The 19,709-nt window shown below is 36.7% G+C and overlaps 1 protein-coding gene across 21 annotated transcripts in view; it reads left to right on the top strand.

Annotated features, from left to right (window-relative positions):
* Positions 1-19,709, top strand: part of MYCBP2 (MYC binding protein 2) — a 204,765-nt gene that overhangs the window by 64,831 nt on the left and 120,225 nt on the right. For 18 of the 21 annotated variants that reach the window (XM_074859472.1, XM_074859470.1, XM_074859454.1 and 15 more), the window contains 3 exons: positions 6,899-7,006; positions 15,840-15,959; positions 16,414-16,495. In XM_074859472.1, the coding sequence (XP_074715573.1) occupies positions 6,899-7,006; positions 15,840-15,959; positions 16,414-16,495 (310 nt within the window). Of the gene's footprint in view, positions 1-6,898; positions 7,007-15,839; positions 15,960-16,413; positions 16,496-18,306; positions 18,431-19,709 lie in introns of those variants that run through there. The other 3 variants (XM_074859473.1, XM_074859458.1, XM_074859474.1) reach the window with 3 other exon arrangements.

Consider the following 19,709-nt stretch of genomic DNA (forward strand, 5'->3'; position numbering starts at 1 on the left):
AAGAAACCTCTCACTCATTTTCCTCCTGAATGTGTTGAAATAGGAATAAAGTTTAGGACAGAGGTATAAAAGCACAAGTGCTGCAAGTATGCTGGTTTCCACATTCCAGGTTTTTAAGTGGTCTGATTGTGCTTCCTTACCAAAGCTCCAGATTTAGTCTTGTTACAGTGACCTCTGATTTAAAAATATTTTCCAGTGGTCCACTTGAATTAAGGGATGAAGTGATGGTTATGTATACAGGTATATGACAATCATTTAAGTCTGTCACAAGGTCGGTTGTCGTCTCTTGTGTGGAAGAAGATGAGTATGCTCATCTTTATTTGCATTTTTCTGCAAATATAAAGTGTGAATTTTAATACTACTTCTGGGAAGAAGTAGTTGTCATTAATAGCTACAGTATCAATGACCTAGTTGAATGTTACTATATTTTCAACCAAGAGCAGTTTAACTCATCTCTCAAACATCTTCCAAGTCAAAGTAGCCTGCTACTCTTGTAAGGGACCTGTATATGTGCTGTTCAGCAGTACCATGCTAAGTAGTAAGTAACTTCAGAAATTTTAGTTGCTTATGCTGAAGATTTCTGGTTTTTAATCTTGAAATGAGTCATAGAAGATTAGATTATGTGTGCTATGATAGAATTGTAACCAGTAAATAAATTTTATTTTAGAATCAGTTATTAGTGTTGTTTCACACAAAAAACCAATTCTATTTTAGTGACAAATTAGATCCTTAAAATTAACAGTGGAAAAAAGTGTTTCAGTTTGGGATAATAAATCTACTATTTAAAAAAAGTAAGAGTTTCTTAATATTAGTTATATTTCTTTGCTCTTTTCAGTGCAACTAGTAGGTACAGTGTGTTCAGATGACCAGTTTTGCTGCTTTTCTGTGACAGTGGTAGAGAGCTACTTCACTGAGCAGCTTCTTTCTGCTTCTAGTTTAATGTCTGTGACAAGAGTAGTGAAGAAGGCTCAAAATCAATTCCACATTTTTGAGTCTGATATATGACCTTTTGAGAAATAAAGCCAGCCGTATTCATCACAGTTTCTATACAAAATAATAATATTTCAACATATCACTGGTGGATGTTTCTCAGCATTTCACTGTCTCTCTTGTTCTAGTGAGAAGTGAAGTACCTGATGAGCCGTATGAAGAAATGTTGTTTTTCAAGCTGGTTTAGGGCTTGATGGGACTAGTGGGAGGAGAGTGTAGAAGTAGTTACACTTTATTGTTTTCTGTGGTAATGAGGAAATTTTGTATGTTAGAATGTTCAGGACATGGTTAGATTATTTTTACTTTCCTATGAAACACCAGGTTTTTTAGTCTTGGGGACATTAAATTATGCCTCAGTGGATTACAGAATTCCCTGGGCCACATTGTACAATTAATGTAATGAACCTAAGATTACCATTTACTGAGGGAGCTAATCTTGAAATCTGTTCCTGTGACTTTTTCACATTGATATTTAAAGTAATAGAACTCAGAAGTAGTCAAATATTTCAATTTATTGCTTAAAGATAATTCTGTTTTTTTCAGAAGGCTACGAGAATGTGAAAATAACTTTTTAAATAAACTATATTTAACTAATAAGCTAAAATATACAGAAATAGCTCCTAATACGGTGATAATAAATGGTCTCATGCTTCACTGATATTTCACTACTTCTCTTTCTCAGCCTATGATGTAACAACCTTTAGATGATCTTCAGTGACATACAGATTTGGTGTGTAACCAAGGCTGAGCTTTTAATGCCCTTACAGAAAGGGAAAATTACTTTCCATCAGTCTTATTCTACTTGGAACAACAAAAGAACCCACAGGAGACTGATTAATTTTAGTCAAAGCTGCTGTGTTTTGAGACAATATTATCTGAGGTTGCCTATATTTGGGCAATTTTTGATTTTTCTGAAGTGTGACCGATTCAGTTAATTCAGTAATTTGTTTTACTGTGCTAGGCTGAGTATCATATAAATCTGTTTAACATCTGCCCAAACTGCTATGAGCTTGGAATCAGTTTGGCAGTAACACTATTCTCTGTTCATTGCTGAACATATACCTAAATATACAGCAGAACTATCTATTCAAAAACAATATTCTTCACTAAATATTAGTGCAGCTTATTTCTATAGTTTCAGTTAAATATTTGTTTTGATGCTTTCAGAACCTGGAGGTTATGTTTGTTTCAATGTTCTTTAAACAAATCACAGCCAATAAAAAAAAAACCCTTTTACTTGAAACAATATCAAACCTGTACATGACTTCCTGTTTTAAGAATGCTTTCAAGAGAAAGCTGAATGTTTTCATCCTTAATGACCAGCAGGTATGGTTCTGTGAAATTACATTGTTGTACTTGAGTTTGTGATTACTGTCTGAAAGAGGTGATGATTGCTAATAAAACTGATTTTTAAAGTATAAATATTTATATTTCTATTACAGTTTTAGAACTCAGATTTGCAGTAGACTCAATGAGAACAGTTCTAGTTTGTATTTACTGTTTTAATTTACCTTATGTGTTTATATACAGAAATTAATCTTTCACATTTGTTTAACAGTATATACAAAGTAAAGTATTCAGAAAGGAGAAGGTGTCAAGATTATTGTAAATCATGCTTCCATCTCACTATCACCCCCAAATAGCCCTGCATACTTGTATTGTGTAGCTTGCACCTCTTTTTCCCCTGTAAAAAGCGCTAATAATTTTTTTTGATTTGTACAATTTAGGTGTCAGTAGAAAAGAGCTTTAAGAACACAGAAGGAAGCATGTATCCTATTTTTATTTGCAGTGTCTTGAACAAAACAAACTGCAATTAACTTCAGTGCCTGGACAGCACAGTGACATTCTCTGTAAATATTTCTGCCATAATAATTGCTACTGATAGTCTGAAAAATAGTTTTAAAGAACGTGCATCTTAACTATTATTCCTGCCTCATAAGAACACTTAAGTTTTGCTTCCCTTAAGGCTATAGAGGTGGGACATGATCTCAGTATAATGTTTTCTACTTTTAGTTCAACTGAAACTAAGCATTTGTCCCCGGTTTCATTTTCTGAAATATTTTTCTTTAAAATTTACCACCTGTTGACCTATTAGATAACTTTTTCTGTATTAGGGTTTTGCCTCCCTATTTTATTATTAAAAAAAAAACAAACCACCAAAAACTTGCCTGTTTTTTCTCTTACAAGTATTCAAGAAGCCAAAAATAAGTTTTTACAACAGAAAGGGCCATCCAACCTAGGACTTTCCTGTGCAACCTTAATTTATATTACTTGTGTATGTTCCTCATGATACACTCTTCAGATGTGTGGTTGTGTACTATTTTCTCAGGTAGCCTGCTACATACAGTGCACTGGTGGAGAAGTCACCATTTGAGATCATTGATTTCAATCTTCTGTAATCACAGGTTGCCTAGTAGTGTTTGTTTAGGGAAAGGTACTAGACGAAATCAAAATATGTGTAATATAAATTCAAATCAAATAGTAAACTCTTCGATAGTTCTGCCTAAGTGCTTAAATGGCCAGGAATGCAAAAGCATGCAAGTGCATGTAGGATGATATTAATTGTGTAAGTTTTCCTGTAGTCCACTGCATTATTTAATTAATAAATTATTTAATAAATTCTACTTCACTAGAAAATGAAATTATTTCTGTGGATAAGTATTTTTTTTCCTTTACGCTTTTAATTCACTGCCAGACAAAGTCCATTTTGAAAGGCCTGGATCCTGCAGGACTAAGAAAGAAAAGCTAATCTTGATGTTTCCTGTGCTAAGGATGTTTAACCTCACAACTTAGCTATGGGAAAACATTCTGTAAAAAATAAAGGGAGAGAGTGAAAGTCATTTTGCATTGTATGGCAACTGATTTAAAATAGCAGCATTGCAGTCTACCGGTGACTCTCCTTTGCTTATCTCTGTAACTTGAGCTACTGAAATAGCTGAGAATAGTAATAGGTTGTTATTCCCCATGTAGATCTATGTTGGAGGCTTCTAGAAGAGTTTTTCAAATAATACTCTGCAGGCATTTTTTAACAAAATAAAGGAAGCGTCTAATGCACGGCTAAATTGTTCCACCAGAATAATTCATAATACCTAAACTCTGGTCCCTTTGTACAGGCAACCTCAGATGTAAGCAGAGAGCAGATACTGTCTGTATCAAGTGCTCTAGTGTTTTGTTTCCTGTGGTGTTATTTTGGAGGGAGAGGAGGTGCTTTACATCTTGCCAACACATGACTGAACATGCAGGCATCACAGTGTAGATAAAAAAGTAGATATTTCCTATCACGATAAAATTATGTTACAGATTTAGCACTCATAAAAAGCCAAAGAGAATGACAGACTTGCATTACATGGATTGGATGCAAGTGATTATAAAATGAAGATATATTGCATTTAACTTTATTTTGGAATTAGGATCTTTACATAGTGGGTGGGAATGTAGGGCATATAGGAATATCCAGAAATAAAGATAAATCCTGCTTTGGTCAGAAGGTTAGATACTGTTACAGGATTATCATTTTGACTAAGGGAGTGTAATTCAGATGAGTGGCTTGGCAGCTAAAGGCAGCTGTGTGCTAGCACCATGCTGGAGTTGACAGCCTTTTATGCTTCCTAAACATTCTCTATCTCCCAGATCTCCTGTAGTTCTTTTAATCAGCCTCATGTACTTCACTTCCTTCTGTCTTCCTGAAATTCTCTTTTTTTGCCATCTTTGCTCTTAGCACTAAACTTGCAAAGGCTGCCTTCAGGGCTGTGTCTTACCCCTGGGCTGTTTGCTGTGCATGCGTTTTCTGGAACTTCAGAATTTTTTGTCTAAGTTATCTAGAGATCACTTCTGTTTGATCATCCACAAATATCTCAGATCCACATACTTCAGGATGCACTCTTTGCAGTCTTTGCATCTCTTTCTGCAGCTTTTCTAATCCAAGTTTCACTTTTGTCATATTGTCCTGTCCATTCTGTATTTCATTAGGAACTTCTCAGTAAGCAAGTCCCACTACTTTTTTCTTTGTCTTTTTTTTTCCCCACCTTATTTTCTCCTTCATCCAGCTTTCCTCTGTATCTCTGCCCTTCAAATATTTTTAGCTTTCAGAATCTGCTTGTCATTTGTGTCTCTCTTTCTTGCCTTTTCCTGGTCTGCCTCTGTATACTCCGCAGTGTCTCCCCTCCAACTTGGGAAGAAGGAAAGTGTGTATTTTTTTTTTTTGTATGAGTCTAAATGATCGGAAGAAGGATATTAAACACAGCAAGTGGCCTGGCAGAAAATAATCTTTACCTAAAATGTATCTATTAAATAGAAACTCCAGTTGAAAGGAGTTTGTGAAAAGTGGGAGCAATAGCAAGAAAATTAAAGGAAGAATCTACAAGATGAAGGTAAAGCAGAAGCAAATGATGATCCTTGATCATCAGAAGGAGTTCTTGATTCACAAGGGGACCTATTCTGGGATAAAGACAGTCCAGATAAGTACAGTAGAACCAAAATTAAAAATCAATGCTGTGTGTAGAAACATACATGATTAATGAGGTTTTGGGCCATTATATTAGCTAACACATATATGAATCTCAAAGTTAGGGGGAAAGGCAATAGTGGATTTTTAAAACGTTTTAAATTTTATTTTTTAAGTTAATGCTATAATTTGGGAACTTCTGTGTGTGAAGACAGGTTTCTTCATCTGAAGGTTCTAAAGCTAGATAGTTTTGGCCTAACTTCCACTTAAATTTCTTTCCATGCTGTTCACTATTAGTGAAGGAACTGGTGGATTGAAGGTGACAGCAGGAAACCTGAGACAGTGGGCATTTATGAAAAGTTAGCCTACTTTAATTTGTTAATAAAGTTCAGCTAAGGAAATAGAGTAACAATGATTTTGGGGAAGGAGGAGGAATACTTGTTTTCACAGTTTCACATAAGCTGTTTATAACATGACATAAAGCCTGATTTGGGGTTTTTGTTGGGGTTCTAGGGGTTTTTTTAAAGTTCATGTAAGGACTGGGTCTTGGAAGCCATGGAATGGCAAGACTGGCATTTGGAAGAATTTGCTGCTCCTGATTCATGGTTTCCATTGAATGTGAGATCTCTGGAAGAAGAAGATGCCTGCAAAGAAATTCTTGGTGGCATGCTTAACCTTTAAAATAGAGGAAAAACACAGATTTAAGGAGCAAATTGGTCTGTGATCTACATGTAATCAGACTCAATTAAACTTCATATAGCACTGCTTGAGTCTAGATTTTAAAAAGAAAAAGTAGTCTGGAGAAAATTTTAAATACATACATCATTGCTTTCATCAAATACAAATCTTCTCTTGAAGACCTTTACATAGATGGGAAATGTTTAAAAAATAAATGTATTTCAAACTTAGTAAGTAGACAAGAAAAAAAAAAATCGTATGATTTGAGTAATTTTCATCGTGAAACAGGTGGTTTTGGGTAGCTCTTTTCTTTACGAGTGATATCTCTGCATTTTAAATATGGTAATTACAGTTGTATAGTTACGTTTTTTAAATTTAGTATTGATATGGTGATACTGTTTCAAATTAGTATTTTGAATGTAATATTGTAGGATGCAGGGCATGATAATTAATCTTTTTAACTATTAAAGACAGTAATGGATATTTGCTATCAAATTTTACTCCAGTGTAAGTCTGTTGTATTTCCATTGCTTGAAGTACAGTTACATACTTATAAGGTCAGGTAAAACTGTCGCTGTGGGATATTTATTGTTTCTTTACATAATATTTTGGTCTTATTATCAAGAAATGGAAACTTTCTTTTATTTAGGGCCTTTTGAATTTAGGGAAACAAGATTATTATGTTGTTATTTTTTTTCCATTGCTTTTAATTTGAATTTTGTTTAACACACTGTTTGTTTCCATTTTGTGAGTTCTCCTATGCATGTGCAAAATGTTTCTCCTCAGGCCCCCTTGTATTTCCTGGTCCTATTTTTATGAACCATCGAGAACAGGCTCTAGCCAGAATCAGACCCCATCCAGCACAACTAAAGCATAAACGGGACAAGCACAAAGGTATTTGGTCTTCCTTATTGGCTAGGGTGGAAATAAGCCCATCCTCCCAGTCACTTCTTCCATGCACTGAATCTGTCTTTTCAAAGAACTGCACACAATGGGTTCTGCCTTTCTTCTTGTTAGTATCTTATTACCTGAGGAGAAAGAAAACGCATTTTAAATGTTGGCTTTTTTTAAAAAGTGTAAATGTTTGGTAGTCTGCATCATCTTTGTATTTCTTTTTTTTTTTTATGAAATATGCATTGTCTTTCTGTGCGTCTTTCCTCATATCTAATGCTGTCTCATTCCTAAGATTCTTTAATTTTACTGTAGGAAACTTTAACACCTTCCACTGACTGAGACTGCTGCATTGCATTTGCATTGTTTTTTGAACCTTTGTGTGTATATCTGGGGTGATTGCTTTAACATATCAATTCCAGACTTGTTAATTCTAGCATAAAATTTTTAATAAGTATGTTATCTTTTAACAAGTCTTTTTGAGAAATGAAATATTTAAAATAATATAAAGAGCAATTTTTTTTTTACTAGCCTAGAATGGGGAGAACACAAGTCAAAGTACAGGTTTTACGCCACAATATTCTTGAGTTAAATGTTTTGCAGAATGTAAGTAGGGAGGTGTCTTAGATATTTCTGATGTTTTTGTATGTTTGGAAAGTAATTCATTACACCTTGAATTTCTAAATGTGTAATTTGTTCAGATCTAAAATGATTATTTTTTTTTTTTAGGAAGAGGTAATGTATTACTAAAAATTTCAAGGGAATTTATAAAAGTTGAGCTGTATTAAATCTCATCATAGTTTATATATGTCTGTATATAGGTGTGTCTGTACATATGTATTTATATATAAAGGATAAGTATGTAAAATGTAGATTAACAGATCTGATCAAATTAAGTAGAAAGCTCCTAAAATGGTGAGGGCCTGTAATGCTTCAACTGTTTTTTTAAAGGATAGCTAAATATGAAAAGAATTGTTAGAATGGCATTTTAGTTGGATTAATGGAAGTTACTGATAGTATTTGGCATGTATGCAAATAAAGCATATGACAGTTTGAAGTCTTTTGGGATATGATTTCAGTGTGTGTGGGTGATAGGCCTACCTAGTTACAAACATACTGGATCATGAAATCATGCTAAATTTATGTTATGAAAATGAAAGCAGAATCTGGTCCTTTGTATTTGCGTAACATAGATTCAATCTATGTGGAAAACATATCATATGAGCTTTAAATCTTGATGGATTAAACAGAATAATCTATTATAATCTCCCTGGGAGAGACTGGATGCTGAAAGACAAAATATAAATGCTGTCATTTGAGTGACAATTTGCTTGAGTGACCAGTCTTCTTGAGCTGGATACTACTGCTAGTTGTACTGCTTGCAAGTCCTTGACCTCATAGGCGAGTGCATAAAGGAGTATGTTCATCCCACCTACATCTGTACTTTCTCAGCGTGTGTTAGTAGTTGGAGCTCACTTCAGCTCAAGTATCTCCTTACAAGAGGTGTATTCATTAGTGTTGGTTTGAGGTTTACATTGCTTCTTGGAGTTGTAAGAACAATGCAAAGGGGTCTGTATTGTGCTAAAAGATTTTGTCAGATATGCTCTGTAGAAATGAACATTTGTCCTTGAGGAAGGCTGTATGCAAGGAAACATTCAGTTTCTTTTAGTTCTTTGTGTCTCATGCTAAACAGATAAGGAAGATTGTAACATCTTTACAAGTAAACTTGGAGACCCTCCTCTGCCTCAGAAGATTGCTTTTCAAAAGACAGCCATAAATTCCACTAGAAATTAGAAATGCCCCTTAACTTCTGGAAGAGCTTCTAAGGGAAAAAGAAAAACTGATGGAGTAGGTTGTTATCAAAGTAATGGGGAAGGTGGGAGTCGTGGAAAAAAATAAGAAGTCTACCTGATCTTAAAAGGCATGCCTCTTGCTATACAGAGAATGTAAAAACAATAATCAAGCAACCTGAGGCAGGGATGTTGACTTCAGTGAAAGGACACTATAACATTGAAATCAGCATGTTCTTTTGTTTTACTTTTGAATATGATGCTTTCCAAACCAGCAGTCTTACTTCAGGTGTTTCTCCTAAAGTAGTCTTGTAACTCTTCACACCAACCAGACCTTCAAGATCTTCAGGCAAGGAAAATTTATTTCGACTGGTAGCACCGATGAGGCCAGTACTAAACTTGCTGGAACCTGTTCATGCTTCTCTGTTTGCCGCTGCAGAACTTCTCTTGATAATGATACTTAAACTTGAATGTGTACACCTGATTCAGGACTGACAAATATGACCTAATTAAAAAAGTATATTGGATAGGTACTTGTACATATTATCAAACCTACATATTTTTCACTTGTGGAATTCTGTTGAATTGTCCAGTTGAAAACTCCTCCTTCATCTTCATCAAAATACCCATTTTCTGGAAAGCTGGCCACTGTCATCTATTCATTTCACATTTATAGGGTCTGCGTATCAAGATCCTTGTTATTACAAAAAATGCATGTTAAGCATAATCATAATCTTTCTCATCAATGTCTGTATCTCCATCACAGATATAGATAGAAAGCAGTAGGTATCACCTTCTTGGTATTCATGGAGTTCTTTGACACTAAGAAGCAGCATGAGCTTGTGCTTCATCATCATTCTTTAATGAGGTAGTTCCCAGTCTGCATCTCCAATCTCTGTGGCCTTCATCACCAGGGATCTGAGTAAAAAAGATTAGTGAAAATCTGTAGAATTTTCTCCACTGTAGAAATGAACTGAGTAGCAGTTAAAAACAAAGTGGGCTCCTTGAGTCAGTTAAGATTCTGCAGTAAAAAATGCCAGCTTTTCCCTGTATTTGGGAGTAATGGCAATGAAAAAAATGTTCAAAACAATATGAAACCAAATACCCTCAAAAGGACAAGGGCTAGATGAAGCTGAACCTGCATGGATAGAACAAGCTCTATATCAACCGTTTTGCAAATGCTAATACAAAATTATCAGGTGTTCAATAAAATTTACACTTGTACATTTTTAACTGTAAAATACACTGTCTGAAAGGTAAGGTAGTTTGTAGCACTCATGGGAGAAAGACAGGTGACAATGAAAACCTACATCTAAGACTGCTTAAAAATAAATAATACTGGAGTCTTTATATGTTCGATTTTGACATTTCCATAGTCTGATAGTCTTGTTTTCATCTGCTAAGTGTTCCTAAAGAAGTTGAAAACACAACTGAAGACTTGTTGCTTAAGATTTTTTGGTTTTTAAGTTGCATCAAAAACATTTCAGAGCCACTTTATTAGATTTTTACATGCTGCCATCAATGAGGAGACACTTCAGACAGGACTTTCTCAGAATTTGAGGCCTGAAGAATGTGAGAGTATGTCAAACCTCACAAGCATACGTAATCAGCAGCTGTTGTCATGTGTTATCATGACAACAAATATTAGTTTGTTAATAACAGTTATTAATGACAAAGTTGACTTTCTTTATAACACACCTTTTTTGCTATTATAAGTTCTGTCTCTCTATTCAGATTTTCTTATCTTTCATACCGGCCCCTCTCTTCTGCATCATTCAGTAATTGTTCTGGAGGGTTGAATTTCATTAGATGAAGTTGTCCGGAATTTTGAAGAAGTTAGGAATAACTGCAGGTGGAGACTTACGCCTGTGAACCACTGCAAATCATAAACAAAGCAGGACTAGCAGTGGTTAATAAAGGAAGAAGCACCTGCTGAAGAAATAAAGTATAGCATTGATATGAGCTTTGATTTATTCTCCAGAGTTTAGAAATTGTTGCTACTTCCTTGTCTCTCAAAGAAGCCCACCACTTCAGCTACTCCAGAAGTTACATTTGTTAAATGATTTGAAAAGCTATTGTAATTTTGTAAGGTCTTTTTGGTATCTGTGGAGAATAACTCAAATGTATGCCATTTTGTCCACCTCTGAATTAAAGCTGAATACCTAATTCAAGAGGACAGTATTGAAAGTAGTTTTCCTGCTTTCTGTTCTCTGTTGGAGAGAGGTTAGAGGTGGATCTCTACTCCTGCAAAACATACATTTCTATTTGTCAGGTTATCCAGGTCGCAGAAAACACCTAAGAATTCATACTCTCAGTCAAATATACTTCTTTTGGTTTGTATTCATATAGCGTAGGAAAGTAAGTTTATGGAGATGATGGATGTACTTTGCCATTCCTCAGTGTGACAGTTTTACTTGCATGCAGGTCAGATAATGAAATAGATTATTTGGCCAGTAGATTCCTTTCTGCATTTACTTTTTGGCTGAGCTGAACAGGTAAGCCACTACTGGTACAAAAATTCAGGACACAGTTATTACTGAGCTTGTAATTAGAATGCAAGTTTATTATCACATTATTGTAAGTGTTATGCACTTGTGATTCTGCATATCAAATTTCACCTATAAGCTCAAGTAGGTCTGTAGCAACTTCTCAAGCATCCAATGGATTTTTTTTTTTTCTGCCCTCATAGGATGGATGATTTTCACAACGAGAGGTAGGTTTCTTTCCCCTCTGCACTGTAGCTATAATATTGGTTACAGATACTTCAGCTGAAGCCTGTGGTGGACAGCCAAGAAGCTGCAGTCACAGGCCGATTTGTTTAAGTAACATATGTAAACCCTATAGTTGATATTAAGACATTCAGAACATGCTGTGGCAGTTGAACATCACAGATACTAACCAGTAACTTGAACGATATGCTTTATTTGGATAATCGCCGCTGAACTGAACAAAGATTTGTTGACAAATGATATGGTCTAAAGAGACAGTTATTCTAAGAATTTTTTGTGTCCAGTCATACACATTGAAGCTTTTCAGCTGTGGGGAGAAAAGCACTTAACATCTTTAAAAGTGCTTTTACCCTGTCACGTCCCGCTCAGACAAGGGAGACAAGTGACTCAGATTCGCAAATCCCCAACAGAGCGGACAAGTCTCCAAGTCTAAACATTTATTAACTACCCACAACGTACTAATTGAACACACGATAGTTGGCTAAGTATATAGCAAGTTGTGGCAAGCAATACAATATGCCTTGCATTTCTTAATGGGAAAGGGAAAAGAGGGAGATAGAGGGAGTGGGGAAATCCAGATCACCGGTCTGGGTTTCTGTGCTGATCCCACCAGCGAGGGTTCCAGGAGGCAGCCGTCTTTTTCGCCTGCATCCATCTTCGCTTCACCGCACTCTCCAGGGCCCCCCCCTTTCTTCCCTCCCCGTGATTTATACCCACTTTCCTTGGGTCCGTCCCCTAGGTCGACCCACATACCTATGTATCCCATGTACGGGGAGGAGTAAGGTGTTTCATGGGATGATGTAATTAGCATGATCATGTTAGCCCTCATTAGCATATTAAGGGGTGTTAACTTTAATATGCATTTTGTGGATAATGAAGCAAAGGTCATTCACCGGACAGATGGCCCTTGAAATTTGACCAGGTGCACCAGAGCAGAGCCGTCCTGTCTTCACAGGGCTCCCTCCTCCAGTCCCATCTTGTGTTATTCGGGCAGCCTTATCAGCTTTGACCTCCACAGAATGCACCCTGTGACTCATAGTTTTGTCTTGCGAGTGTTTGAGGCATTTCTTCCATCAGCCTCAACTTTTGCTTTCTCGGGCTGTTTTTTAGTTTCTCGCAGGCCTGGTTTCTCGTCTTTCACATGCCCTCCTCAAAGAAGGTCAGTAAGAAATGAAATATCATCACCCTTACTGCAGCTGGGAAACACTAACAAAGTGTTTTTCCTCGGGTCTAGGCCAATGGTCGGAGATGCCATTCTGTAGCAATGTTGGGGTTTTTTTTGCTAGCAGAACTCTCATTTATAGCTTAGGACTTCACTTGCCGTTGGGACTGAATAATCTTTTTCTTCGTTCCTGGAAAGCAGCATTTTTTTGTGGTAGTAATATCAGGCAAGAAGAGTTTTGAGCCTGTTTCAGAGAGGGAGAAATTGTCTTCAGGAGTTAAGAATTTCCTAAGGAAGATGGGGGGAGGCGGGGGAGGTGTTGGTTGGTTGTATTTTGAATCATATCACTTTCCTTCCCCAACTGTATAAGACAGCCAAGATGAAAACCCATCAATGGGAAGTTGCTGATGGAGCCTCAGTGTCAACAGCAGGAAGCCCTTTGGAGTTTTTCCTTGGTTCTTTCTTCTCTCTGAGAGAGATGAAAGAGTCAGAGATTCTGTTCAGTGGTAGTCCAGTTGGATAACACTGGAAGCACTGACTTTCTCTGCTCACAAGGTTCCATTCATTCAACCAGAAGAGTCTCTGCTTCAGTAGTCTTTCTGTGCTTCCCTTACAGGAACAGTTGTTTCGATACTATTTCTAATGAAATGAATATGTGCACAACTGTTTGAAGAAAAGCAAGCATGTGTCTCCATAGTTACAGTTGTTCCTTGAGACACGTGCAAATAAGCTTTCTGCATCCACCTTTCACATATCTAAAAAAATTTTGACAAAAAATAGCTGAAAACGTCAGTTCTCAACTATTTTACTAGTAGTTGTTGAAGCACTTAAGAGCAGTATGTTTTGCCTAGGATGAGGCAGGAAATGCACAATTATCTGTTCAGGTATCTGCAGATCATTTGATATGCCACTATTACATGACCAGAATACAACTTCTGCTAAATTTTTTTAGTATGACTGTGCATAGGTGACATGGTTGCTGTGTGTCTGGTTTGTTACATTGCAGGAAGTGCATGCAGCCTTGACACACACTTACTGGATATGTTACATGCATTCCTACCAGATGACTGTTCAAGTGCATTTGCACAGGGGGAGAGCTTACATTTGCTTACATTTTTCATTACAGTCATCAGTGATTGAGAGAGGAGGGGAGACGGGCCACAGGTAGACTTCCAGAGCAAATAGCTTTTTTCTGCTTCTGTCCAAAAAGCTCGTGTGAAAGAGGGAAGCATTTAGTAGGGTGCTTGATGAATAAATAATTTTGGTGGCAACATTAGCCTGTAGAACCATCTCTTGATTACTTTAGCATGTAGAGTTTAATGCAGAAGTAGGCATAAAAATTCCAAAGGTACTGTATTTGAGGAATAGCCAAATTGTTAACTAATATATTAGAAGCGTGTTGAGAACAGAATGACCTGACTAGGAGAAAAAATTCTGTATTTTCAGGGGTTTTTTTTGTTGTTAAATAGTGGTTCTGTCTCTTTGTTAATACAAAAAAAGCCACAGACAGACCTTCAGAAACATTTCTTCTAGTGTGCATGCAGTCTGGTAGTACACAACTGGCGCTGTTGAAAAAAACTTCGAAATTCCCATGGCAATTCTGAGAGCCAGACTATTCCTTTGCCATTTCTCCATTTCACATATATCCAACATGTATCGCAGGTGTAATTCTTTTTGATGATGGGTACCCACATTTTCAAAGGGATATTTTACCTGTGCTATTAAACCTGATTCTTCAAAAGCGTTACTTAATACCTGTATGCATTGTTCTTTTACAGATGTAAACTATGTGGAGGTTCATATAATTTCTGTACTCAGTCAGCACTAGAAAAGAGATTTATTTCCAGAAGAGTAAGATTGTTTAAAACTGGTTTGTAATAAAAGTGCTGAAATTACTGTACTGCATCAGCAGTTTCCATGCAATAAAAAGGAAAGAAAGTTTGAGCAGTATGTATAAAAACAGAATTATATTTTAAAAGATTGGCAAGTCTGTAAGTGGTATGCTGCACACAGTGAATAATGAAGTCTCAGAGTTCAGACTTCCCATAATGATTGTTTAGGAAAATGTAAAAATTGCAAATACAGATCTAAATTAACACCTTGAATGCTTTGAGCAGCAATTGTTTCCCTGTATCAATTTTGTTAATAAAGCAGTAATCAGTCAGAATGTGGAATCTCCTTTGTGCAGTTATTTTTCACTTCCTGTATTTTCTCTCATTTCTGTATGCTAGAGACAGTGTGACTGAAGTCATATATGAAGTTTTTCATTGTGGAAATGCACGTTCTTTAGAGCTTTCATTACCTGCTTTCTACACAGGTATAGATGCTTTAATGGTGATGAGCACTTTGTTTCTCTGTCATGTTGGTTTCCTGCTCGTATTATAAAACCACCTTCCTTTGTGACCCTGTGACCATATAGTTTAATTACAGTGTAATTGTTAGATGACATAAACATTCTGATTTCTGGAGAAGATAGTGGCTTTCAAGAAGTTTATAAATAATACACTTATTTATCGCTTCAGTGCTTTATCTAATGTGAGGGCAGTTTGACTTTAGGAACCAATAGTGCACTTCACACCTATGAAAGGAAATGACAGAAACAGTGTCTAAAATGGTATCGAAAATGGAGAGGAAACAGACATGCTAGTAGTGAGTCTGTTGGCATTGTTAGAAATGAGCTGCATTGTTAGTAATGTAAAACAAGGGCTATGTGGCCAAGTTGGAGTCAAGTAAAATCTTTAACAAGTAGTAATTGGAAAAAGCAGATGAGGCTATGCCTATTGACTTTAACTATAGTAATTTCTCTTTACTTCATAATGCTATTGAAGAATGAAAGTGATTATTAAGCAAAACTTCTGAAGTTGTTTGAATTTACTGTTTTGCTGGTCATTTTTGTCTGCGTTTTGGAAGTTTCTGCTTTAGAGGATATGATATTTTCCAGTGTGTAACTTTGTAGTAGGTTGTTTAGAAGTAGAGTTTCTGTCATCTTTCACATCTACTTTGATGCCACATTTTGAGCTGCCTCTTACTGTTTTGCAAGTTCTTTCTCCTACATTACAAATGGCACGGTGGGGAATTACTGTTCTTGTTCTATTCGTTCTTCTAATATAACTCTTTTAGAAGACATGAGATATAATTCTAGATTTTGTTAATAGATGGAAGTGGAGAAAGAGGTGAGAAGGATGCAAGCAAAATCACAACCTATCCACCAGGGGCTGTCCGCTTTGACTGTGAGCTGCGAGCTGTGCAAGTCAGTTGTGGATTTCACCATTCAGGTAAAAACACATATATCAACGTTAATTATATCATAGAATTTTTGTTGGGTGTTGGTTTTTTTTTTTTTTTTAATGCTGTCATGTGTTTTCACAGCTTTGTGTTTAATTTTTAATAAGGATGTACATGGGAGTGTTAAAGGTTGAAAAGGCTGCAGTATCATTTTGTAGCCTACTACACTGTCTTTCAACAGTGAAAAGGACTATAAGTATCATAGTGAGTTACATCAGAGCTTTTAAGCAATTTTGAGCCATTTGAAGACATCTGCATGGCACAGCTGTAACCTTGCATGGAGATGCTAGCTGTGATTGGTTGTGGAATCCTGTGTAGATCTCTTAATGTTTCGGTAGGGATCGTTAACTGTGTTGCTCAGAAAAGTTAACCAGCAGTGGTGCAGTGTCATGTTAACGTGTGGCTATGCCAGAAAAATATCCTTCTTTTTTGTTTGTTTTTCAGTGGTTTTGATGGAGAATGGTGACGTTTACACATTTGGATATGGACAGCATGGGCAACTTGGACATGGTGATGTTAATTCCAGGTGAGCTGGTAATTAAAGGATGTGATTGTGTATTGCTGTACTGCTGCACAAAAGGTGGCTAAATTTCTATTTCTCTGTACCTTGCAAGTGTGAAAACTCAAATATTGTCCAAATAAAGTTGGTAAGCTCTTGCTCTGCACTTACTCCCCATAAACCCCTGTATATAGATACACTAACAGTACTGTTGTACCGTATAAGTAATTTCTTTAATACGTGAAGGCTTCTGTGCATAGTTATTAACATAGCTTTGATAATTGAGTTTGAAGTGCTTCCGTCTCTTCAATGCTCCCTACATATATGAAGTAATGACATTGAAATCTCATTAATATTTCATTATTTCTGTAAAGTACTACATATGCAATAACTCACGTAGTGTGATGTTGTAAACCTTTTTCAGACTAACCTGTTTCTGTTACACCATTGACAGTAGTTCAGTTATGATAAAAATCTCATTTTTATTTAATATTAATCTCCAAACTTAAGTCACTAAGCTTGGGTCTCAGCTGGATTTTGTAGACACTTATTTTGTATGTCAGCATGAGAATGATGTGTGCTTTCTTTGCGGTCATTGGAAATAGAGAAGTCAACAGAGTTTGGAGAGTTATTTGACTAACTATCTGCTACTTATCTACTTTAGGTATGCTCAGTAGCTCTGTAAACTTTATGGGCTAGATCTCCATTGACTACTGTGAGAAAATGTAATACAAAGCTCAATCTCACCCTTAGTATCGCATCCTTAGTATCTTACCTACTTATTAAAGTAAAAAATCAGTGTCCTGCAATAAAAGGAAATGTAATAGTGTTGTTCTTTGGGCATGTACATATACCATATAACACGTAAGACAGGAGATTTTGAATAGTAGGAGTTGTTGAGGCTTTGTGTATGTCCAGTAATGCCCAATATCCTTATGTAAAAGGTATACAGAGTGGAGCATCCATGAGCTGTCTTCAGTTCTGTCATTTCTCTTGTAGCAGTGAGATGAGAATTACTGAACATCTATCCTCCTAATCTCTTTGGAGACTTCCAAATCATTTCTTTTGTCAAGTTTCTGAAGAAACCATCATCTTAAAACTTTCATTGGATTCACTAAACAAAAGAGGGAGGGGGAAGGAAGAAAGTAAGTTTGCTGGAAGTGTACTTTGTATTGACTGCTGTGCCTAATGGTAGTCTCTAAACTGTTACCCCTGCTCAGTTTGCATTGGACTGGTGAATGCAGTCTGTTTCTGCCTATGGTAGAGCCATATCATAGATAAGTACTCCGTTTTTCATTCCTGGAAATTCTTGGATAGTTGTTCCAAGCTCCAACTGCTTTAGCTGGCAGTTCAAGTCACTACTAGAATAAGGCCTGTTTCTGTCTTAAAGACTGAAGAGGTACGAACAGCAGTGGCATTTGTACTGGTAACTTACTGTCTCCTATTTCCAACTTTGATGAAATCGCTTGGCTTTTCTGAAGGCATCAGAGCTATCTGCTGTATCTGTCAGAATTTCAGGCAGTAAACCCTACATCTGTTGCTTATTTAGACAGAAACTGGATGGAGGTCAAATGTAGTTCCAAGTAAGATCCTGGAAAGAACATGAAACATCGTGTGCCAAAGGATAGTGCTTGACCAGGCCTAGAAGCTGATGAGGTACAAGCGACTTGGCGCTGATCTTTTTATCATTCTACAACAGCCCCTAGAGAGTATCTGAAAAAAGCCTTGGAAGAAATTAGGAATATGTTCTGTGCATGAGAACGGGCTATAGTACTATATTGCTGTTTAGCGCCATCATTCAAATGATAATTTCCTCATTGATGTACTTCTTTTTCCAGCTTTAAGTAGAGATCTCTCCTCTGTCCTCACAGTAAGGGATTCAGAGAAGGAAACAGGGAATCCTTATGCAGAGTTCCACCTCAGTTGGGACGCAGTGGTGCTCAGATGGCCAGCTCCAGCCAGGTCAGTGGTATGTCAGTCATGCAGTGTGTCACATTGCCTGTATTGACCTCAGGAAGACCATCATCTTCTCAGTCCAGGAACTGATACTCTACTGTGTTTCCAGGAGAGAGAGAGATGGGAGAATAACAAAGGAAGTAATATTTAGGCAGCCTAGCTAGTATATCTAAATATGGGGGCCGCTGAAAACAAGAACTGTCAGGGAAAATTCAGGAACTCTCATTTTCATCTGAGGGAACCATCTTCATTGCCACATGAAGCAATGATGGAAGTTCCTGGGCAGTGATTGATGACTTATCCTTTCAGAGACTTCTGTCTTGCAGAGTAAAGATTTAGTAGTGAGACTCTATTTTTAAAAGTCTTGAAAATGCTTAACTACTTTGAATTCTGTGCACCTGTCCAGACATGTCTTTCTCCTTAATTAAGGGGATTCAGGACTTGTCTATTAGCGTATGGTAAACACCACAAATTCTTCCTCCTATTTTTGTAGGAATGAGACATATTACATGCCCTAGAAGGACTTCAGACTATTTTTCTTGCACACAAGTAAAGAAAAAAAAAAAAAAAGGCAGATGAACAGGATGATGTGATTCTCAGTAAACCATTAATAGAACTGAAATGGTGTGGAGGAACCAGCAATATGCACAAGGTGGTGTTACTTTTTTCTCCAGCAAAGACTTCAGCCATTCACAGATGGACCACTTAAAAACGCAGGTGATCTGGTTCCTGGGAGACCATTCTGTATCGGTATGCTGGCGCCATTAAACTAGTCTTGAGTAGGCTTTCTGTTGTATAATCCACAGTGGCAGATGCTGATGAGCTATTCACTACATGAAGGATTTGTCAGTCTCTGCTTATATTCTCCTCAGATTAGATGCTGGTGGATAGAAACTCAGTGGAAGCAAGAAATACTTTGCAGTATCTAGTCTTGGTGAAAAATAGCATGTCTTGTATTCAGGTAAGCCAAGGCCTGTTTGTTGCTGATGCTTCTCTCAAGAAGCTGGGTCATAAAACTCCAGGATATTTCTTGTAACAAACTGTTGACTGCAGTACTACATTAGCAAGCATGTGATCTGGCAGTCAAGCTCCAGAAATGGAACGACTGAAGTAAGACAATCCTGATATAATTTTGCTTCCAATGGTTCAACAATAACATGGAAGAAAACTTAGCAGACCTTCCATGGACAGTCAGCAATGTTCTATTTGAAGACAAAGTGTAGAGACTATATCCTATTAATATCTCTAGGAAAGAAATGTGTTCCATCGTCTCTGATAGGACCGT

The sequence above is a fragment of the Strix uralensis genome, chromosome 2, assembly GCF_047716275.1.
Source record: "Strix uralensis isolate ZFMK-TIS-50842 chromosome 2, bStrUra1, whole genome shotgun sequence".
NCBI lineage: Eukaryota > Metazoa > Chordata > Aves > Strigiformes > Strigidae > Strix > Strix uralensis.